At 38.9% G+C, this 25,289-nt stretch overlaps 1 protein-coding gene across 1 annotated transcript; it reads left to right on the forward strand.

Annotated features, from left to right (window-relative positions):
- Positions 1 to 825: 825 nt before the first annotated feature.
- Positions 826 to 24,848, forward strand: LOC124165571 (tRNA-splicing endonuclease subunit Sen34). The gene is made up of 7 exons (XM_046543028.1): positions 826 to 1,119; positions 1,205 to 1,283; positions 1,611 to 1,770; positions 10,402 to 10,554; positions 14,657 to 14,786; positions 17,675 to 17,836; positions 23,080 to 24,848. The coding sequence occupies exons 1-7, from the start codon at positions 1,068 to 1,070 to the stop codon at positions 23,370 to 23,372; spliced, it is 1,029 nt and encodes a 342-aa protein (XP_046398984.1). The 5' UTR covers positions 826 to 1,067; the 3' UTR covers positions 23,373 to 24,848.
- Positions 24,849 to 25,289: the final 441 nt, after the last annotated feature.

The raw sequence follows: 25,289 nt of genomic DNA on the forward strand, positions 1-25,289 counted from the left end.
ACAAAATAGACTTCAGCAAACATATCCCAACTAATGAGGGTAACATGAACACTTTATTATTATGATGCAAACCCAGGCGCAATCCCTAATAAATTGCCCATAACCTGGATGGAATCAATTATGACAGTCAGTTTGTAGAAGTGTTAAGTTGGATCAGAATCAGTGGCGTAACTATGGGGGGATGAGAGGGATAGATCCATAGGCGGAACCACCGGGGCACGTGCCCCCCCCAGACCCTCAAAAATATGCAAGATTTTTAATACGGTCCCATTATCATTGCGTTCGTTTTGTATTACGAGGTATCCTTGTGCCCCACCCAGAACAAAATCCTGGATACGGCCTTGCTTGTGCCCCCCCCCCCCCCCCCCCCAGAAAGAAATCCTGGATAGATCCCCCCCTAAGACTCAGAGAAATATAAAAAATTTTTAAAACTATTGTCTAGTTTTGACATGCAATAACTGCATCTGCTTCAATTTAGATTTTAAGGGACAAAATGATGGATATAAAGTATTTCCAGGCAAGCAATTTTTCAAAAATTTTCCGGACAACTTGATGCCAGGGGGGGGGGGAGGGGGAGGAATCGCCCTCCCAGGCTAGATACAGAATAGTCCTCGCCCTATTTAGTTTTACGGCTGTAATAGTCCAGTTTAATCAAGATAGAAATTCAGATATATCTGGTTTTATCTATATTCCAGCAGTTTGCATCAAAGGATATTAAGTCCATCTTTCCCTAATACGTAATTTATTTTAAATAAAACACGTTCGAAGTGGCCGCAGTCGTCGCCTGTCGATGGCTCGACATCAAGAGATCGATCCATCGAATATTTCGATACTGCGGTAGCTATCGATCACCTTGTTGCCGGTGTTTTTGTTGTTGGCCGTTCATGTCAGCGAGGAAAATAATAGTTGCGGCTGGATTTTGTATTAGTTTTTGTAATTATCCCTATACATGTGGATAAATTGAATTATTTATGCTAATTCACATTCAAGTTTACTGCGTATTATCTTCGGTTTCGGAATAGGTTGAGCTATATTTTAGATGCTCCATCATAGTGCATTCATTTAAAATGATCGACTTAGTTGTGGAAAACGGTAGAGTTCTAGTGTGGAATGTCGAAGGTAATTTTTCTGCAGATGTCTGTATTTTGTGCGAGTATTTTTTCCTTCCGAAGACTATAAAAAATATATGTATTCTTACTTTTAGACGTTTTCAAAATACGCCAAGATTACCGCATTGTGGGTCACCTCATAGGAAGTGTTGTCAACTTGTCATACCAAGAGAAGTAAGTTTAAATTATGAATTCGCCCATATTTACATGTGTATGCTGTTCACAAGTGTTGGAAGTCTTTTTCTCATTGCTATAACATGCAAATTATTGCACATTTTGAGTAATCATGAATTACGTCAATCTTATTTGAAAAGTGTGCTGCGCAATACGGAGAATACTTCAACTTCGAAAAACTGTAATGTATTAAAGACCGTGATTGTCGGTAGTATGAATTTGTGTTGTTGTTGGGTTATCAAGAGGTGCACAGTTACGGTTTAAAAAGTATTGAGCTTTCTTGATCAACATTGTTTAGAATCACTTCTGTACTTATTTCATGTGCAGGCATCAAGGTCTTCCTCTGGCTCTAATGAAAGAAGAGGTGAATCTTTTAGTCGATAAAGGATTTGCCCGGCTTGTTCAAATTCCAGCCCTCCAACAGAAACCCTCCCATGAAGCAGTGGAGCGATTTAAGGAGCATAGGGAACAAAATTATCACAAACAGGTTTGTATTGTATTGAAATTTACTGTCTCTGTTATGCAAGTTAAGGCTATCTCTGCGCATCAATTATTAGTTAATTCCTATTTTACGAATTCAGTTTTTGCAGTGATGAAATCAATGATATGATGAAGTTTCTGGATTACGAAAATATATATATAGTTCTCTTTTTGTAGAGTACATGAATTATTTTGCTCGTTAAGGTCTATAACTGTAGGCTTAAGAAACTCTGATTATAAGTAGCTATAATCAGTGTTTCTTAAGCCTATCATAAAACGTAGAGTGCTGGTTCAATGCCCTTGGATAGTGGAATAACATACGTGGAATAGTTGTCTACGGTCTTTTTAATTCTGGTGCTACATTTCATTAATTTTTTAAGTATATTTGAATATATTGTGGTTCCTCAATACTTCATGGAGTGTTCGTATGTGCAGATAATTTTAAATGCTGTATTGTATCCGTAAACTTTTGTAATTGCTTGCAAACTAGGTAATATGGGCATCAGAGGCACACCTCTCAACTGGATTGCATCGCACCTTCACAATCGATCTCAGACAGTAAATCTTTTGATCGATGGCACTAAACATACCTCTAGTATTTGTTCATCCTCAATGGGTGTCCCACAAGGGTCTATTCTTGGACCTTTTCTATTCTTGATATACATTAAGGTTTACCTACAACTTTATCATACACAGATAATATATACACCAAACCGATGACACAAATGTGATCATCTCCTCTTCTTCACGTAGCTACCTGATTGATAAAGCTAGGCAAGTTACAGAAATACTTGGTAAGTGGGCCAATGAAAACCATTTAATTGTAAACGCTGAAAAAAGCAAATTGATTCATTTCTCCACAGCGAAAAATTCTCATCAAGCCTACTTATTAAGAGTAATCACAAATCAATTGAGCAAGTGTCTTCTCTCCAGTTTCTGGGTGTATGTTTGAGTTCAAATCTTTCCTGGACCCAGCATACTGATCTCTTGAGTCATAATCTAAGTTCCACATGTTACTTACTGAGACAACTTAGTACAGTGGAACCTCGTTAAAGCGAGTACGGGCTATAGCGACACCCCCGCTATTAGGAGAGATAGCCGATGCACCGTCAATTGACCCTATAATAAGCGTGTTAAAAAATTCGTTTTTACGAGACCCTTTCGGTGTTGGCTCTCGCTATAGCGAGGGTTTCACCGCCGGAAGAATTTCATCAAGACTCCTTAACCTCTGTAATTGCTAGCGATCTGTTAGAAATGAAGCTAATGGAGTGCTCAGTCTCAAATTTATGTGGTAAACTGTCGTTCGATAAATGTAATGATTGACGAAACAATGCTTTGCATGATTTTTATTCAGTGCGGCGCTTATAAATTGTTTGAATAGTTAGTCGTAGTTTGAGTGAGGAAATTTAGTGATGCAAAAAAACATCGCCTTTCGTCTGGATTTACGCTTACGTTTATCGGATAGATGTTTATCTGTCGCCGCACCACTCCTGTTCCTGTATATCTGTTCGCAACAGGTATATTGGCTATTATTTGCTCCACCTCCGGTAAAGCGACAATTCGCTATAGCGAGTGTTTATTTGTGCACCGTGGTGTGTCGTTATATCGAGGTTGCACTGTAGTTCAGTGAGAAGGGATACACTCCTTACTCCGTACTATGGGTTTGAGTTTTATTCCCATATCATACACAGTATAATTTTTTGGGGCTCCTCTCATCTCAACTCATTGCGCATTTTCAGACTTCAAAAAAAGGCTGTTAGAATCATAGCCCAGAAACCATCCAGATACTCATGCAGACCCTTATTCAAGGAGCTAGGCCTTCTGCCACTGCCTTGCATTTATATAATGATTACTGTGTTGTACATCAAATCTAATATCATAAGCTTTCCCCTTAACCCTTTCGAGACCGCTGAGTTTTCGTCTTAGCATGACTGCTGTACTGAGCCCCAAGAAACTCTTCTTTCTCGTGGTACGGAGCATTTTTGAGGGCATTCGTTGAGAAGGGTCTAGCGGATTATTACACTCTCCGAGCTCCAACCTTTTTCGCCCCCTCGCAGCGGGGACTCCGCATTATCTCGGGCAGCGAGGGTTGATGTACTCCCTCCTTTCTGGGTTCACGACCATACCTGCGGAATTGGTTCGCGGTCAACTTATGGATTGCTTATATGGATTTTTCAAATGGATAATTGTTGCTTGCACGTAAATTGCAGACTTTGAATTGAATTCCTCTTTTTTTTCTGAGCATTGTCAAATTTTAAACGAAGTTCTACGGTCAATTTTAACGGATTTAATGCATCAATCCTTTCAATGCCAAATATATGCTCCTAAAATTTTTCTTATCAAATTCAAACCCTTCCAAAAATCTCATTAGCTATTTCTCCGAAATGCATTACTCGAGGTAAAAAAAATCCTTGCAAGAAAAGCTCTTTGTCTGTCACAGGGCAACCTTGGTATCCCTTGGAAAGTACGCTCCACTCGGGCATTCAGAACACCTGTGGAGCTTCTCTGGAATTGCATCCATCAGTATAATTATGTTTTTTCTCGGAATTTTTTAAATCCCTCATTTTGTTTGGAAAATACGCTCCACCACGGGCTGAAACAACTCATGAAGACATTCTCTGGAATTCCACCCATCAGTATAGAAACGTATTTCTCAGAATGGGTAAAGTTCATTCTCGTTCACATACCCACAATTCTTTTTGATTATAAAGTTTCCCTTCACTTCTGTCTAAGTCGTTCTTGGGTTCAGACGTTTGTGGTTCTCATTCTGCGAGTGATAACTTTACTGTATTCGTCGTGAAAAATTGGCAGTGTACCACCAGTGTTTTTTAATCTCTGTTTGCTGCGGCTGGAATCATGGCGAAGAGATTGAAAACGGATGAACAGATATTGGAGATTTTGACCCGCAGTGGTAGTGAGGATGGAGACCTGTGCTTCGATTCCGAGGACGATGATCTGGGAATGGAGGTTGCTGGTGAATTGACATCTATATCGCTGCCCTCGACATCCAGGATATCGCGGGAGCTGCACTTCTCCGCGGCTACGTCTGATGATTCCTCGTCCGATGCGGAGGAAAATGCTCCCAAGAAAAGGAAGATAAGTGATAAAGGCACAGTTTGGCGAGCCAAAGATTTATCGCCGAAGATATATAATTTTGATTCTTCCTCTTCTGGCTGTAAGGCAGATGTATCTGAAAACTCGACAATTTTAGAATTTTTTGAAATTTTCTTTTCCGAAAATTAGGTGCAGTGGTTGAACAAGAAAATGGAAATTGACTTTACAGGAAGTATTTCACAAGAACATTTGAATAAAATTCAACAAATTACGCAAAAAATATTTAAAAAATTTCGGGTAAGAATAGGGGTGTTAACCTCAAACGAAAATACCCATTTAAGTAGATGATAACGGTGAGTTTTGGCTAATAATTCACATTGGTGAAAAAATTTCTGCAATAGGTGCATTACATTTTCTTTAGTGCTCCGTTGAAATTTGTGCGCCTTTGAAACGGCCAGTTTCGGCGGGAAGTCAGGCTCGAATGGCTGTGACGTCACACACAGCTACTTCGCTGACTGCACGCTTTCGGTGAACGCCGTTATCCGAGCCGTGCTTGAATTTGTGGATGCCGTGGTGAGAAATGCCTTCGGATTGTGGTTTTGTGAGGGCTAATTCTAATACTGTACCTAACATGAGTGCTCTGATTCTCATTTTTCATCATTAATAAATAGAGGGCAAGGCAAGAAAAATATCTAAATACGCAGTAATGACATTTTTAGCGCTCCGGAAATTCAAGGAGTCAAGCAGGCAAGTTAGGAGTCAATGCATATTAATTATGATAGCACTGTTAAATATGTTAATCGTACTTATGAGTATATTTTGCATCAAATACTTAATTTTGTTACGATTTACTCAACCTTGGCTTCCATTTTTATTCGAATTATCCCCTAGTAAACGCTGAAATGGTTCTCCAGGGGTACATTTCATAATATATCACAAATCTCTGTCACGCAATGCTCGTTTTTTTAGTTTTAAAGGCTTTTGATAATTTATAGCCTATAAAAACTTAGGTGACATAAGGGAACTAATACCGTAAAATAATCATCTTGTTTGTCTCAGATTTGTCTGAATCATGATATGGAATGGCGAATTATTGTAAATATTTATTATTGTGAATGTTACTTTAAGGCCCCTTGCACACGCACCGATTTTGGACGGCCGGTAAAATACCGGCCGATATTTTACCGGTAAAGCGCTGCTTGCACACACGCCGGATTTTCACAGGTCAAAAGATAAGTTGCTTGGTTGTAGAGCTGGCGCAGGGGATCCGCAGTGGCATTGGCCGGTAGCTAACCGACTTTTTACCGGTGCCGGTGCCTGGTCGGTCAGTGTGCAAGCTCCCATACCCTTCCATTGTTCACCATTGGAATGTTGACGGCCGTCCAAAATCGGCGTGTGCTATGGGTCTAAGGGTTGATAACTATTTCAGCCCTGCCAGAAAAGAATACGGCGATTCAGCAGTTTGCTATATCCAACTGAAAAGAGAATAATATATACACTATGAAAGGGAGAGTTTGTCCTGAGCACAAAATCAGAAGAAACCACAGGAAAAATAATTTTTGTCACTTATTCTTCCGCCATACCCAGAGGAACAAAATTTAAAAATTCATTTGGTTCACAAGGTACTAAATACTTGATGGCATTACATTTTTTATACTCACTCCATGTCAAATCTTGCTTTATTGGATCAGAGGGCTTTTGAATTTGAATTTCAAAACATTCAATTATATACTGTACATTGCTGTAATTGGCTTAAAAGACAAAGGTAGATCAAATTTGTTATGCTTCGGAAAAAATATTAAATTTTTTAAGCGATGAGAAATAAGAGGTAAAGTTGTGTGGATAGTAGAAGAAACTCTCGTCTTACTTATTTGTAATTGGTCTCCTAATCTCTTTAAGTTGTCATTCAATTTAATTTTGATGATGGTGATGAAAATGTCTCTGGTGGCAATCTTAAATATTCCAGACGGCAAATCAACGACGTACATTGGATCATTAGGTATTCCTAAGTATCCATTGGGGTAGCTTCATTATTAAGTCAGTTATATTATTGTTTTCACCAACTCCAAAACTCTCGGCTGAGAATGTGCTCGAGAATATTTCATCAATAAACATTATGTTTGGTTTCTGTATGGCAATCTCTGGTGTATTAAATCTAAGACTAAGTTAGCATCAATTAACTTCGGTGTTCATTGAATAGAAGCATAAACATTGTTCTTAATCTTTTGTAAATTATTTCCCTTCAAATAACTTATATTAAAATTGTTTTCGTCCGTTCGACTTATTTTGGAAGACCGCAAGTAAAACAATAAATCACGTTAACTGACGTTGTAATGCTGGGATTTAGTATAAATTTAACACTAACATTAAAATAATCTTCACAGCAATAATAAGATGTCTTGCCGTTGATGTTTTTGGTCATCTCGCATTGCTGCAGTTAACCATTTCCTTCGCACACGAGAATTAAGAGGCACAGCAATAAAACGTTTTCCCGGATTTCTTATTGTGGTAGAATTACAAAGCGGTAGAAAGCAATATAGTATATACGCCTTCTTCCTAATTTCCTCCATTTTCACCCTCGTTGTGTCTTCTCTGACGCAGGATCACAGGTTTTTCGACGGGGTTGACGGGTTCCGCGAGAAGTTCGCTGTGTGTGACGTCAGCATGCCTTCGGCAACCATCGTGCGCTCTCGGAGCGTTTGAGCCGGCCCTCGGATTCCACACTTTTCGCTTAGCCTTTTTGGGATTAAATTTTTGAATAGAAAAGCGCTGAAACTGCCGCCGGTATCCTCTCGGTGTGCACTTTCATTTAAGATAGTAAAAAAAAATTGGTGAACAACCCTATTATCAGTCGTAATATGATAATTACACTGAAATCGAGATATAAGTTAATATTTATCGTAGAATTTCGTTTAAAAATTGTAAACGCTGATCAAAAGACAAACAATTCAATTCTTAGTTTATAGTTCTTGAGAAATGAACAAATATTTATTTCGAAAATTGACTCTATAAACAATTGTATGACCGCTGTCCCTTACCACTGAGAGGGGTTATTAAAGACGAAGGGTCCGGGTACCTGCTCCCGGATTCGGAGGGTTAATCCTAAACCCCGAAGCATTGGGTCCCGAGACAGAGGCGACCTAAACCCACGACCGTCCTGAAAGGGGGAGAGCTAGAAAACGTATATATACGGGTTTCGTTTTCTTGACCGGGAAAATCTCACACGTACATATACGCCCGTGGTCTCCCGGGTCAGGAAACGTCCACACGTATATATACGTGTACGGTAGGGAAAAGGTTAATAGTGACCATCACTCCCATCACACGAGATGCAAGCATGACATACATTACACTACTACAAGGACAAACTTAAACAAACTGGTCCTGAGGGAAATGGGGGTACGACTATATAGTAAACTCCCTGCTGATGTAAAAAATATTAAAAAATTTAAAATGCAATTAAAAAGGTTCCTTCTTTCAGGTTCATATTACTCTTTGGAGGAATACTTACATGAGTTAAGGGCTTGATGGAATGTTATACAATGTGATTTTTTTTCCTTCTTTGTTATGAGTGATTATTATATGTGATATATATGTACACCGATTTTATGCTTTGTGAAGTAACTCATGTTTTTGATGGATGTGCCTTATACCTTGACGAATGTACCTTGGTCTTTTGGGCAAATAAAACATATTATTATTATTGCTTAATAGTTTGCTGAAAGCTTGCTTATACACATGGAATGAACCAATGTAATTACATATTTATTTTAGTCAGTGATAAATCACCTTGACAAAAAGAGTATATAAATAAAACATTGAAGAAAAACCAATGGAAGATGTTTCTCTTTATACAAGGAGGAAATTCCATTCTAAACGTTGTTGTCAAAGGAATTGCCTCCCATGCTTTTTTTACCGTGGGTTTTTTTCTCATTCACCCATTGTGTGTTCCAATTTATTCTGTCCATTCTAAGGCCCACGCACACTGATGGTAACTTTTGTAAAGCAACTACTTATGTAGTTACTTTGAGGAGGTTCAAATAAAACACACAGCATTGACTGTGGCCTCGCACACGGGCGACTTTTTAGTTGCCACAACAAAATAATTGTGTCTGGACCTATTCCGAGGGTGAGTAAATATTTCCGGCAGAAATAGACCACGTGGGTTTTTAGCAACTAAATACATAGTTGCTTTGAAAAAGTTGCCAGTGCGCGGGGGCCCTAAGTGGGGTCGGCATGATTTATCTGACCCGAAAAAATCTACTTTATTTATATGTATACACTGTTTTTATGTTCTTATCATTTGGATTTTTGTCTTCTGCAGCCTGTTTGTATCACCAGAGATTTCCATTCATAATTTTACTGACAGGCTGTAGCCAAAGGCCTGAGTAAACTGTTAGAGAGAGTCAATTAGCTGGACTCCAGTGTGAGCATCTTCAATCCATGAGACGAGAGAAATGCCTCCAATGGAATGTTCGAAATGGCCATGGATTGATAGAGATTTTACTATAGCTATTACTCCTATCTCTTGCTTTTGATGTTTTGGAGGCTGGGATTATTGAGAACAATATGTGGTGCCGAATAATTAGTTCATCAAAAATTCAGTGTGTTTGAACAAGTCAACTCATTTATTGTGGTTTATGAAATATTATATGAAATGTTTCACAATTAAACAATGGACCAGTTCCACCACTTTGACCTTAGTACCACAATATGTATACAGCTGAGGACCTCAAATCCGGAGAGCTTGAGACCAAAGGATTCCTGGTTTTTCTGGATTTCTCCTCTTCAGCACGCGGAAAAAGTGGCACACTTTTTTTTGAGAATTTTAATGCAATAAAACCATAACTCAGAAATTCCACATGAAAGGGATTTTAACATTAATTAGCATAAACCTTCTAGCAGTATTTCAATTTAATATGTAAAACTTTGCTTTGCTTACTTTTAAAATGATTGCATTCTACATGTGGATGGTCTGTCGAACAACAACCCCCACAAGAACATTTGTCGCCTTGATATGGATTCAAGTACACTACATTGGAGGAGGCAAAAAACTTGTGGAATACGTCGTCAAATCACGACCGTAGCTTCCGCAGCATAAACTGTTCAAGCTTAATACGGGATGAGAACGAGCAATAAATACATCTTTTTCGTCATGCTCAATAGCTTTCATTGATAGAATTTTGCTAGCGGACATTGCCATATCAATTGATACCTTCCTTAGTTGGACAGTAAATCTTTGCCAATGCTTCTATGTACATATATTGCACACGGGTGCAAAGTAATCAGAAACTTTTATTAAAATTCCTCCTAATCTGTTGAGGTATTGCCTTCATTTCTGTTTTATCTGTGTATACCTTGGTGATCATATATATCATATATATCATATACCTGCCACTCTATATTTATTAGTTCTTACGAATTTATTCAGATGTAACTAATTCCTTTTTTTAACTCTTGTGTTGAAGTTGAAATTAATTTTTTTGTTTGTCTAAAGTATAAGAATTTTTGGATGTATTTTGCATAATTACTTGTGGTGGAAAATGTTTGAATTGCATTAATGAATGTATTCATTGTATTTTAGGTTGCTGCTTACCGAGAAGTAAGAGAAAAACAGCTACGGAGTATGATAGACCGAATTGTGGAGGGGAAGCAGAATAAAAGGAAGCAGCGCATGGGCATCACAGGCTCACCAATCCCAAAACATGTCAAGAAAGAAAAATCTAAGGCAAATGAGGTAATGTTTTTCAAGTTTGTATATCACACGGAATATGGTGGAACTGTTTAAAAATCATATTCAGTGATTCCTCAACGTATGAAGAAGATGCATTCTGAGACATTATTCGTAAGTTGGAGCCATTTCTAAGTTGAAAAAACCTTAGCAAGGCACTGAAAAGTGTAGTTATCCTGTCTTATGCAGCACTTCATTACAATTTTGTGTTAACTCTCGATGGTCATGAACAGTGGCGTAGCCAGAGGGTCCGGGCCCCCCACGAAATATTTAGATGCATAAAAAAATTAATTAAGCATGGATCGGCTGAAAGTCCACAGATAATAAATTATCATGTCATTGTTAAAACAGGTTTTTCCTTTTGTTAAAATAATACATTATAAAACGATACATTTACGTTCGGCTCAGTTGATTGGCTAAGGGAAAGTCACGTGTCGGGAAACTTTCCATCCCCCCCCCCCCATTGCTTTTGCAATACCAGTACACCTGCAAATTTAAATGAACGAAATGAACAGTGTCTACAGCTGAATATTTGCTTGTGTTTAGTTGATGTAAAGACTTCTGTTGTGTCACCAGCTAATTTATATTTGCAGACAGTAACGGGATGAGTGTTGTCCTTTTGATGTTTGTTTAACGCTATGGAATCAAGTTTTTATTTTACTCCTCACTGCTGCTTCTTTTAACAATGAGTAAGAGAACCATTGATTAGTTTTTTGACCAAAAACTTTAAAAATGATCGCGGAATCAAGAGAACAAGTGTTAGTTTTGCTGTTGCCCCGAGAGGTAGAAGAAACCACTGATGGCTCGAAGGAAGAAGAAAGAAGTTATAAATGAAAGTGAAAAAACTTTGTGAATGTCCACAGTATTTATTCAAGTACGACTCGTTTCAGCGAATCATCGCTATCATCAGGTACAAATGCATGGTTTACATCAAGAAGTCTTATATATGTACATGCGGAAAGGAGGGTGTATGGTTATGAGTTGGTGAAAGTGGGAGAGGGGTTGGGGGGTAAAGGATGGGGGAATGGAGTGGGGAAGCGGAAGAAGAAAGAAGTCCGTTAATTCCAACTCCATGTTGTTCATCCTCTTGTGCTCAGTCAAATACTATTTGGCGTACAGATTATCAATTAAGCATCATTGGCCTAACCTCTATAGATATAGGAATAGTTTTTGACCAGTTATTTCACTCCAAAACAGAGTTTTATAAATCTGCGGATTTGAAAAGCGAAGTGTTGAATGATTTATTTTATCCAGATGAGAGTTGTATTTTTCCAGTAACCATCATTAACAATAAAAATTAAAGTTTCGTGGTACCTGGCTAAAAAGGTTCAATTGGCTTGCTTATTCTAAGGTTAAGGATGGAACTTATTGTAAGTTTTGAGTGTTATTTGCCAATGTGTTCACTGGTAAAGGCCAACACCAAAAATTGGGAGCCTTAGTAACTCTGCCTTATAGGAAGTGGAAAGACGTAATAGATAAATTTACCTCTCAGTGTAACTTTGAATACCACAAATTTTCTTGTGTAGTTGCAGAAAGTTTATTAAGGTCGATTCTGGCCGAGTAGAAGACATCGAAGACATGATGCTGGATTCGCAGAAGGAGAAAGAAAAAGAACAAAACAGAGCTTCACTCTAGCCTATAATTGACACAATTGTATTCTGCGGTGAAAATGAAATACCCCTTTAGGGACGTCAGGACAGTGGACCACTAACGGCTGAAAAACCTTTAGAAAAGGAGGGCAAATTTCGAGCCTTGTTTAGGTACCGAGCAGTCACTGACAAAAGTTTAAAAAACCACCTTTTTAATTGTGCACGAAATGCAACCTATATTAGCCCTGAAGTACAGAATGAAATTATTAACATTTGTGGAAAACGTATGCAGAAAATAGTTGCTTAATCTGTAAACAGTGCAGATTGTTTTTCCATTTTAGGAGATGAAACGCTTGATGTGCCTGGAAAAAGCTGTTTTCACTTTGCATTCGGCACATTTCGAAAGAAAATAAACTTATCCTGAGAGAAGACTTCATCGCATTTACCTACATAACTGATTTGTCTTCTGAAAGCATTTACGAATCTATTTGAACCATTTGTGCCAGTGTAGGTCTCAACATGGATAAAGTCATTGGCTGGGTGTGATGGTTTTTCAACGTTTAGTGGTCATTTGCCTGGCATTCATAAAAGATTACGCAAATCATATCTCAAAGCTGTTTATATGCACTGTGTTGCACACCGTCTGAATTCGGGTTTGAGTGACTCCTTAGACATCCCTTACGTAAGAAACTGTGTGGGAGCTGTAAGTGAAGTGGTCGATATGATGAGAAATGATACTCAAAGTGGTGACTTTTTAAAAAGACATATTGAGAATCTTGTACCAGACTCTCAAAAAACACGCCTCCTGGGCCTGTGTGACACAAGATTCATCGGAAGACAAGATTCTATCAAAGCATTTGTTGAAGCTTTTCCAGCTATTGTTGCTACTCCGCAAGAGTTATCTACTTCTAGTAGAGTGATATCGACTTCAACTGCCAATCTCCTAGCCTCTGTTGAAAAAGGAGGTTACATTGTTATATCCCTCCTTGTCCTCCCATAAATAAAGCTCAGCCAAGAAAGATTTAAAATATTCTTATGCCACTCATGTCAGAGAAAACATTCTCCTCTCGCAGGCACCAGCAAGAGAGGGTTAAAATTGTAAATGAGTCAGATGTTTGTTTGTGGAGTACTTACTGTGTGGAGGAGAAATAAATTTGCAGTTAACATGTATAAGTAATGTATTTTCATGTTTATTAATTTCAGCAGCTTTGTGACTGTCAAGTGATATACTATCGATGGCTTAACCCTTGACGTGCGGCAGGCCGATATATTGGCTCTTACATAGTCCATTATTTAATTTGATGTAACTTATTTCAGTAAACGTAAAAATATAGATAAAACGGTGATAACTTTTACAGGAGTCACCCGCCATGCACAATCGCACTAACACCCGGACATAGAACACTAGTCTAGAGCGAACACCTCTTAGTGTTCTATGTCCGGGCCTGCTCTCCGGCTGTGGCGCTGTGCGCATGATTTGGACTGCTTGTGGCATCATATGCTCAGCAGTCCAGCAACATCTTGTCCGGTAGTGTCCGAAAATATCCACAGGGAAGAATGATGCCTCGGTAGCTTAACTGGCTAAAGCACTCAACCGGAAATCGGGGGATCCGGGTTCGAATCCTGGTCAAGGCGAATGATTTTTTCTCTGTGGATCTTTCGCACGATTGTGCATTGCGGGTGACTCCCGTAAAAGTTATCACCACGGCTAGTCCCGGTATACTTTAAAGTAAAAATATTTTGTCAACATTAGCCAGTTTAACTTCATCAATTTAAAAAAACGTTCATGCATATGTAATAAATTACCATTGTATTGTTTTTTTTCTCCTTGTTGCTACATTTTGTGTCCTTAAACCTTCAATATGGACTTTATTGGCATTGCTTTCTTATGAAGTGCTGATCTTCATTATTTCCTCAAACTCACATATGACCTGACCCTGTATGTTGTAAGTTCTCAAAATACAAGAGAGTTACATCTATCGCTCTCCTAATGTGTTGATTTCTTATCTAATGAACCTTTTAGTGCAACTGTTAAAGGATGTGGTATGAAATCAGATTTTCCTGGGTTAGAGTCCCATTCCAACCACATTTTAAAAGTCTTCTTTCCAGTTTTTTTAATATGTTGATTCCCCTTAGCTGATTGTGTGACTGGTATTCTAAAAGAATTTATCGAAACACATTTTGACAGTTGGGTTAATCCTTTTGGGACAGGGCCCAGAAGTAGGATAATGGTCGTTCCCACGTGAATAGCACTGAAATGTCTTTGCATTCACATTGTAAAGATTTCACTTGGCTAGGATCCTCTTTGACTGGTGTTTCCACAGATTGTTCCACGGTCCAGTGCAGTACTCGATCTTTTTTCACTCAAGGGATGGGGATAATCTTGGCCCTTTTCCGCTGGATTTTACCATTTGTTGATGATGCATTCATGGTCAACAATTTTATTATTCTATGTTTTTTTTTCTAAAATATTTGCTGCTACAGCCTGGAATCATGGCATCAGTTCTTCTCGTTTAAAGGAGGAGGTAATGGTGCTGGAAAGTGGGGAAGAAGCTTCGAGTTCGTTGAATCCTGCTGCGCTGCTCAAGGAGGAGGTGGAGAAAATTGAGCCGTTCCCCCGAGAGCATGCTCATGTGACTGCTTATGTTGGTGAGTTTCCAACCCTCGGTCACCTTCAGCGGGAAAGCTTTAATTCAATGAATGAGTACAGGGTATTTTTGATGAAGCTCTGAGGGTCTTCACATTTAGTAGTTTTAGCTCTTAAAAATTTGGATGTTGTACTAATAATGCATAGTTTTCCATCGTAGATGTCTTGTGTTTTTTTTACTTTCATGAGCTTTGAAAGCAGTAATTAAGTGTTAAGTTTGGAAGTAAATATTTCTCAGGTTTTGCTATGGGTTAGGTCCTCCATGTCTCGTTCCATCGCTTCGATAAGCAACTTGTCCATCATCCTCAGGGATTCTGGAATCCAATTAGATTAGATTGGAATCATTGGATTCCTGAATCCCTGAAGACAATGGGCAAGTTGGAGAAATCTTTACCCCTATTCTTGGCTGGGAAAGAGCTAAACATTATATCAAGTGGTAAATTTGACTATTTTTAGCTCTGTAAGTTCTGAGATGCTCTTGTTAAGAGAGCTAAAGTTCATAGAATATATACGATTATTGAACCTCATGTAATAACCCTATCATATGAAGTTCATTCTTATATACAGTACTCAAGATCTCATCATGAATGACTTCATTATATGTTTCCAAAAAACCTGGTGAATTTCTAAAATCACTGCAGTGTGTTTAGAAGACAATGACATTAGTGTCTCGTTTATACATCCACATCCACAAGGTCCATCGAATTGTTCCACATGGCCCAAAATAGAAGACTTATGTGAAGTGCCATTGAAAAATACTCAGCAAATTGTGACTCATTCACTGTTTCCAGTCAGTCGCAGTGGGTGTTTGCACACATTGGATGCCATGGAAGTAAATAAGATTGAACTTGCTTTCAGTCAATGGATGTAGCCAATCATTCAGATATGAACTTTAAACTGTTATGAATGCTAAGTAGAATGAAACTTCATTTTTTCCCTTGAATGTATGCAATCTTGGTGCAAAAGAGTTGAAAACATGCCTAACTTTGACATGCCTTAAAACAAAAAGTATAAAAATACTACCTTTTTTATTTTTTAATTGATAGCAGAACATTTAAACTACCCACTGAGAGATTTTAAAGAAAAGAAAAGGTGGCTTTGAACGTAGGTTTTCACCGCAAGAGGCATCGTTGTTAATGGCTTCCGCGAGCAGCTGCATGTTGCGCTTTGTCGTGCAAGCTTTCGCGTCCGTTATAGGGCACATCATCAGGGGATGAATGAAAATCGGAAGAAGGTTGTCAATTAATATATTCGCTAATCCTCCTCACTCCACCGGAGTAGTGGGGGAGGAGGGCAACGCTGACGTCAGCAGAACTCTCAGAACTTCTTTAATGAGCGACCTGTTTCCTTCTGCCAAGGACCGACTCCATGCCCCCAGAATTTCAGTCGAGTTGACGGCGCTAAACTCAGCCAGACCTGGAAGAGAATCTTCCGGAAGAGAACACAGCGATGATGTTGCAAGCAAGGTTATTCACCAGCCTCATGGAAGAGTCCGCTCGCCGCTCAAGGACAGGGCTGAGAGTTCTGCTGACGTCAGTGTCATCCTCCTCCTGCACTACTCCGGTGGAGTGAGGAGGGTTGGTGAACATGTTTATTGACAACCTTCTTCCGATTTTCATTCATCGCCTGATGATGAGCCCTGTAACGGATGCGAAAGCTTGCACAACAAAGCGCAGCACGTAGATGCTCCCGGAAACCGTTCGCAATAAAAATAATAGGTGGCCTTTTTTAGTAATAAATTTTTAAATAATGACTTAATTTTTGTTTAAACAAGTCCTATTTGTTTATTATTGCTCCAAATGACTTGCAATTTATGTCAGAATGTGCATAAATGATTTTTTTTTTCAAAATGAAACATTAACCACTGCTTTATGGGCCATGGTTCTTTGGAAGTCATTATTTATGTATTTTTCATTTTTTACTCTTGATGCCTGACTCTGCAATGTTCAAAGGATAGTAACTTTATAAGGGTTCAGTTCTGAGCTGAGATAAAGTGATCATTATTCATCATAACGATACTGCTTTCATATATATAACTTTCAGAGAAATCGGTGGTGGTCGCCTGACATGATTTTGCACAATCTGCCTGATTTGAGATGAAATGGCTCAGGGTGTAGATAAGTTTCTATCATATAAGTGATTGAACGAACTACGGTCGCTAAACAGTTGAAAGAAAACTAATTCCCCAGGGCCGTACTCTTTGGTGGGCAGATGGGGGTGAGAAGATATAATGCTAACAAGGGGAGTAATGAACGAAAACATGGTAAAACACTAAGAGATTATACAAATGCGAAACTCACAACAGCACCTCGCGGATTTGCTCCAAGGAACAAATGTCCGCGGAGGACACACGAACTCACTCACTCAGGTTTGTGAAGCTCTCGCTTACGACAGTGACTGTCAAACACACGGGAGTTGGGAAAGGTGGAAGGGTAGTAAGTGCCCAAGAAGTATCTCCAAAGCCTTTTCAAGTTTCTATCATCTGAGAATATTACCCTCAGCAATAATTCCCATGGGTAGTAATTTCTACCCCATCAGCAGTCTTCAGCTAATAATATTTAAGGACTGGGCACCACCCTGCAAAACATCAAATCCTTTGGATAAGCGGAAAATTGTATCTGAAATTTTTTATTCGATACCCAGTGGTCACCCTGCAAGTTCTTACACCCCCTAACGTGTTCAATTCTGTGCACATTTGTTGTAAAATTCGTATTTCCGTCTTATTTCACTCTTTTCACCTGTTTTCCCATCACTTATTTCTATTCTTTTTATAATTACACTTAGGGTAACATTTTGGTGTTATTAATTGTGGTTGTCCTTGAGGTTTAATTGTTCTCGATTGGAGATGCTGTATTCATTTATTTTAATCTCCCTTTTTTTTTAATTTCAGTGTCTCCATTCATTGATGCCATCCCTATGGCTGATCCTCCTTGGGATTATCCATCGAATGAAAAGGAATCTCTCCAGTATCGTGTCTTCTGTGACCTTTGGGAGAGAGGTCACTACATTACTCCTGGCCACAATTTTGGGGGTGATTACCTAGTTTACCCAGGTGAGTGGGAATGAGTCCTTAAAAAAGGAATCTACCCAAGGAAGTGGGTAGGTGATCCGTGACTTAAAGCAGGTAGCCATGGGGAAAAAGGGGGCTTTGTGTCTTTGGGGGGTCCTGCCGCCTCCTACCACTGGGAACACTTCCCCTTGTTGCAACTGTCACCATACATACCCTTAGGAGCCCCAGGTGGACTCCAGCTTTCTCTTTGCCAATAACATACTCAATGCAGATGCCTTTAATTCAAGATGTGCTGTGCTAGCCCTGGACATGGATGCCTTGAATACAAGGTATTGGTGCAGTTATCCTTTTTTCCATCACATGCTGTATGAATTATGTATTAATTGAGATCGGTGAAATTCGAGAGACGCGAAATAACATGAAATCAGTAAATAAAAATGACATTTTGCAATTTTAGGTCAATTAGTGAAAAATCACAATTAATGAGTCATAATCTATTTAAATCTATCTCATTACAAATCCAAGGTCAATTCGCTTGTTTTGTCTCGCGCATATAGAATTCGCGTAGTATCGCGCACTGTAGTGATGTCTCCGCCGGAATTTGCCGTTAAATTAATCGTGACCTCTCTCTTTGCTTCACATTTATCAACCCTGGAATAATCAGAAATGTCTAGAATGACGCGCTTTCTCTCCTGAAGAATGAGATACAGTAAACTCTTGATTTTACGAAGTCAGTGGGACCGGAAAATTGGCACTTCGTAAAATCGAGTTTCGTAAATTCAAACCTTTTTCATAAGTCACGAAAAAATTTTCGCTTTTGTTTCTTCCGCCGTTTTTTGTCTTTAGTGGTCTTATTTAAATGTTTTCGGTGGTTATTCTCTGTATAATTCATAGAAAAGGCTTTTTGCTATCGATTTATGATGTGAAAAATCGTTAAATAATTATATCACCGTAAAATTCCCATTTCTTGTTCATACTTCAACATCAACGATCGCTAAAGAAATTCCCGACCAGTTTAGAAAACGTAATCAAATAATGAATTGCAATGTTTATTAACAAGTTTGCAAGAATTAACAGTTATAAATTTGCGGTTAGGAGCCAATAGCTACTATTAAGTATGCAAACGATAGATATTTGTTTCTGACACCCACGGAATTTTAGCGGCAGCCGGCCTAACCGCCATTTATGTCGCCCTCTATCGCTCAGTGACGAGAAAAAAAAGAAAAACAAGGGTCTTAGCCCGTTTCCAAAATAACCTTCGTAAGTTAATATTTCGAGTTACTTCGTATTTTCAGCATAATGTGCTCTATTTTCACTGAGATTCAATTACGATCATAAATAACATAGGATGTGATTATCTTCTGGCGAATATTTGAAGTAAATTCTGTTTGAGTTCTCCGTCCGACTACTGTGTTCCATCATCTTCGCAGACGTTGCCATAAAAGACTTAATTCTTCATCAGGACTGTATTCTTCATACCGGGTGTGAGGTGACCTGTTCATATAGTATGTTTCTCTCATTTTATGCCGACAGGAGCAAGGTTCCAACCGGAAAACGACAGGAGAAACATCTTACAGTATCGGAGAAATATAGATAGAAACGTTATTATCCACATTGATTGTTTTCCTACAAGAGACGTTTTATCATTTCTCAACGTGGTTAAGTATTGGTTCGCTAGCGTGAATTCCCAAAAAATGACACGCAAAAACCTGTACCGTCACCTCATTTAGTTTTCGTGTTCCTTTCTCCGCCGTATTGAAAGTTAGGCAAAGGATCATTGACATAGAGAAAAGATTTTCTTAGTTTTAGCACTAAAAAATTGTCGCGCCATAATCGTAAATAAATATAGTGTGGAAAGAGCAAAGAAATTAATTTCAATTGAAAAGTCAGCAGAGAAGAAGAGAGACAATTATAAGCGCGGCACCATTTTCCCGATAGTGGAAGATACTTCTTCCGCCTCTCTCCGGTTAATAACTTCCCCCCGTTGCAGGTAAAGATGAACCATGCCCTTCTCCACAATCGGGGAACGTTCCCAGTGGGTGGGGTGAATAAGAGTGGGATGGGGATTGCCTGAGGGAAGAAGTGTGGTCAGCACAAGGACTGGTGAAGGGGGCAGGACAAAGAAGGGTGGGGAAATGGCCTTCAGCTCTGCCTCAGTCTACTTTTGGGGGCCGTATTTTTTTGCGACGCACACAAGCTCAGTCTTCTTAGGGAGGGAGTGAATGGGAAATGCTGGGGAAGGAGGGGTTTGGGATGCGTAAGGTGGGTGTCAGCAAGATCAGCCAAAGGCGGCAGGAGGGAAGGGACGGCTTTGGAAAGACAGAACCCCAGCATGGGAGAACGGGGAAGCGCGTGAGAAGAATGTTCATGGTTAGACTTGGAAGTGCGTCTTCATTACGAGAAGCCTGAAATATAAATTGGCGGTAAATAGAGCCCAGTACTTAAGATATTTAAGTTGTTCATTCACAAAGGCCAATATATACACGAAAAGATATTATGGCGCGGATTGCATGTATCAACGTCCATTTCGGGATGTTATTAATTTCTGTTCCCATTTATAAAAGTAGCAAATATATTTGAAAGAATGATAATCATGAATAAAAATATCTAAATCAATATCCAAATGCACATGAGCAAAATAGATGAATGTGTACATACCGATCCATCGCAAGTAATACCGCTCAAGCTTCTTCCGGTATAGGACTTTAAAATTCTGGATAATGCCTTGGTCCAAGGGCTGGGACTTGCTAGTCGAGTTCGGGGGTAAAAAGAGGACTCGAACATTAGCCAATTTTAGACCTTCCACGTATTTATGAACGGTGGCATTATCCATTATTAAAACAATTTTGCTGTTCTCTCCAGAAATTTTTCTGTGTAGACGTATAACCGTTTGCTGGAAAATTTCTCGGGTCATCCAGCTGTTTTTATTTGCATGGTAAAAAACGGGGAGGGCTTCCAATTTTACATGTTTTAAGCACTGTGACCTTTCAAATTTCCCAATGACAACGGGCTTATTTTGTCCGTGCCCATTTGGTTGACGCACAGCCCCACAGTAACACGCACTTTACTCTTTTTTCCCCCATGGCACCTTTGCCCTTTGAAACCCAGGGTTACGTCAGGTAAGGCATTAAAAAATAGCCCAGTTTCAGGGGCCAGCGAGGGTGAGCTCGTCGAGGAAAGGGTCCCGGATTAGGGACCCTTCGAAGTGCTTCGGCGAAAAGTAGTCAAGTAGTCTTCGAAGTACGTTCACAGCAGTGCAAAGGGTTAATTAGGGGTGTACGAAATACTCCGCGCGACCTTCCTGACATGTTAAACTACGAATTATTGTCGATGCTATGTTTACGAACAGGCACGTAAATAGGGGCATAATGTCAGCCGCGATATTTTAACTTAACTCCTACTCCCCCTAAATTCCCACAGTGAGGTTTTAGGCGACCCATTTCTCTCCAAAGTTGCATTATCATTTACGATTTCGCACTTTTGATGGACCACAGTTGGAAGCGCTGATTTTTTAGCTACTTACGCCGGCGTAACTAGTTTTGTTGACAAATTTTTCGCCGTAGTTCGTATAAACGAATGCCATTTGCTCCTAGGGACCGAGCCGAGGTTCGTAAATTCAAAAAATTTCGTATAATCGAAACTTCGTATAATCGAATAGCGCCATGTATTTAGCATAGGCTTTTCACCGGGACCGCAATATCACTTCGTATAATCGAAAACTTCGTAAAATCCTGCTTCGTAAAATCAAGAGTTTACTGTATTCTGAATCAATGAAAACCTGAAAGAAATTCAACGTGGCCGCGAAAGAGTGAAAAGCTCACGTGCCCAGCGCACATCCAATGCCGAGCAGTAATTCCGGTGACTCACCATGACACACAGTAAACAGCGTTATTGGATAACTTGTTGCAGGAAAAACTTATGTGTGGGTCTAACTTAACAATTTTGTAGACTTAAACACAGCCGCTGGCTGGGAACGGAAGGCCGCTTTCAGATGAGACGGTTTTCTGCCGCCTGCACAGCGGCAAACGACGGCGCAGCACACTGCGTGGCGAGTGTTCACTGTGCACCTTTTCTTGCTCACTCTACAATATTAATGGTTGAACCATTTAGGTATGCATGTACCTTGAACCATTTCCTTCATTTGGTTTTATCAGAAATTTTGTACTGTCGTAATTTGTATTTAATGTTATGTAAAATGCTTAAAAAAGTATAAGCAGTTGTGAAATGAGCACCAAAAAATAATAAATCACCTAGAAATGTGCTAAAATTTTAACATTATAATAACACCGCCAAGATTTTCTATAACACCGAAATCACTTTTTTTTAAACGAATTTTAGCAAAAAATAGAACCACTTTCACAGACCTCTAAGTATTAACCCTTTCGCGCCGGACGTTGGGTGGAGCCCACGGGCATTTTTATACGCAGAACACTTGACGTCGCGTATAGCTGTCGTGGATTTTTCAACGCAGACGACCAGACGTCGGCTCTGCGAGGGAAGGGAAGTGACCGCTGAGGTAGCAATTGTCCGATGCATTCAGGCCCGGCCTGAGACCCAGCTTAGCAAGTCCTTAGGGCCACTCCCTGGCAATATAGCCCGACCCTCCTGGGAGTGAGTGGGCACTCATTTATGACCATCCTCACCACAGGAATCCATTGCATAGTAGTTACGTTTTCAGTCGTCTTTTTCAGTGATATGTTTTATTGCATACTACTATGTTTTAATATGCACTCTGAAATGAATTCTTCATTTTGTTCTGTGCCCAAGCAATTTTTAAACGGAATTTGAGCATTAAAAATAATGAACTTCCGGACTTACAGTCTTATTACCTTATATTTACTAACTTTGTTGTTATTAACTCTAGAAACCCGTTTAAAATTCCACAATGCTTAAAAAAACGTTAGGAATTCTTTTAGAATAGTAAATCATTTAAAATCAACTACAATGTTTGGTTGAAGCAAACACTGGTAATGCGATAAGTTGACTGTGGATTCGTGCTATGATAGGGTTAGAGGGTGAAGCCCAGTGGCCGGGGTAAGGGAATGAGCTGGGCCCCAAATCTGAGGGACGAAAACAGCCAGGCAACTCACCCCCAACAAAGAGCTCCATACAGAGAGGTTTAAAATATTCTTATGCTACTTGAGGTACGAAAACGTTTTTCTATTGTAGGTGACGGCAGGAAAGGGTTAATATGTAACATTTTTCAGAGGTAATTTCTCATGTTGTAGTGCATTGGTGTTCTTGATGTGTGGTGTCAATTATAATGAAAATTTTATCTTTTGCAGGTGATCCTTTTCTATTTCATGCGCAGTACATTGTGAGGTGTGTCAAGCACAGTGAGCCAATAAGTGCCACAGACATTGTTGCATTTGGTCGTCTGTCTGTTGCAGTACGTAAGAAAGCAGTTCTTGCATCGGTGAAGGTTGTTGAAGACTGTAAAGATGGAGCAGCTGAAGTCTCCTACCAGTCCCTATCGTGGTCCAGCAAATATGTGCATCCAGCTTCCAAGTTACCTCCCTTCATTCAAAACAGGCAGATGTCCAGCAAGGCAGACATCAGTTCAGAAAATTCCTCTTAAGAATTACGTCTTCCAGATTGTGTGTGGTTGGTATTTTTCTGCATTGGTTGCTTTTAAGACATTCATCTGATAAGAGAGAAATGGAAAGTATAAGTTAGACCTTTGTGAACTTTTATACATGGAAGAATGTATGCCTGTTTTTTTCATTTCAAAATCATTATTCAAGGCTATGCGTCAAATATATCATTTGGTATGTTGAAAAACCACATAGTGTGATTGAAAACATTCCCAGGAAAGTATAGGTTTTCATTTTTTATAAGTATGCAATGGAAATCCATTACTCCTTTTCATTTTAAAATTTCATTTTGTAAGTAGATTATTTTTGGTTCTAGAAATTCAAATTGGAAAATAATTTCCATTAGTTGTATTTATTTTCTATCTTTTGTTGCATGAGCAGTCAATGTGAGAAAGTTTATTATTTAAGTAGTAGTGATTATGTGGGTGAGATTGTGATAAATGTTTTTGTTTTATTTCTCCACTTCAAAGAATTATTTAATGTCCAACAATAGCAGTGATGTGCTACTCTGACATGAATTTGGTTTTTCTTTTCCTGGTGTCCTTGAGATATTTCTTTGAGTGAATATATGAATTTATATTTGTACATATATCTCTGACACTCGAACTCTGGAAATAAGATGTCGAGGAATTACTTGGTGCTATTCCACACTGAACTGTGGAACCAGCCATATTAGATGATGAGCTTTCAAAATATCGAAGGATATACTCCTTTGGAATGAGTTGCTCCTTAATTTTTATTACGAATTTGTATGAAGTTAATTTCCAATTAAGACGTTTTACAGTGAAGTGTATGCCTAGTTAATAGGAAATTAGTCTATTGCCAAGTGCGAGCGTTTGAAGTGCTAAAATTTCAAATGATGTGGAATGAATGTGTTGGTGTCTAGTCAGTGTACTTGCACTTGCATTGTGTTCGGTAAATTAGTTGTCAGTGTGCGAGGAGCTCATGACTAATTAGGCTAGTGTGGAGGATGTCTTTTGCTTCGTTAACAGTGAGGATATTTTTCTTGAATATAAAATCATACTGGTTTTAGTTCAGTTTGGTATGAAATAGTATCTTATAGCATACACTTATGAAAAAGTGAAAGCCACACTTTGTTGAAAGTGTCTTGCCATCAGTAACTGTGTTCAATGTTCAAGGGTTATTTTGATGCTCAATTTAACTCTAGATGTGTCAGCAAGATCAATTTACTGTTACATTGTCTGTAAATGTTTGTACATACATACTACATATATCTAAATCATGTACCTCTCACAAAATTTAGGTTTTCTCAATTTTTATTTTTATTTGGATGTATCATTCATTAGAATTGTCAAATTGCTGGGTAGATGACATAGCAGCGGCATTTCATTATGTATGTTAGTAGTTTAGTTGTGTCTGATTTTTGACCAAGTTAAACAGTTTACACAGATTTTACAGATTAAATGGACATATTCAACTAAGTATATGTTCCAATTATATCAACTTTTGTTATGTATTTGCAATCACCCAAGTGTGTTACATATTACTATTAATGTGCATGTTTCAGTGCACGTAATGTGATCCATATTTAAGTGTTTTTTTTGGGCTCTGACCATTTGGTTACATTTATGAGTTTTATTGCTTGTAAATTGGTATACATATTGTGGAGCAAATGGGTTCCAAATGTGATAAATCTTCAATTGTAGTTGTCAAATGGTTGTGATCAATGCAGTGATGAGGAATTCACAATAATATTGAGGGAATAAGATGAAATGTCTGGCATTAAGTGGCTTATTGCACTGGGTGCCTTGTATCTTAGTGGGCCATTGTGTGCAGGGCGGAAACAAGCAGAGGGATAGTTTGCTGGCATGTGGATTTCCCATGTGAATCAAAAGGCCTCAGAAATCCATTTGTTCTTTGACCTCCACCATGTTAACTGA

This window comes from Ischnura elegans, chromosome 9 (assembly GCF_921293095.1).
Source record: "Ischnura elegans chromosome 9, ioIscEleg1.1, whole genome shotgun sequence".
Taxonomy (NCBI): Eukaryota; Metazoa; Arthropoda; class Insecta; order Odonata; family Coenagrionidae; genus Ischnura; species Ischnura elegans.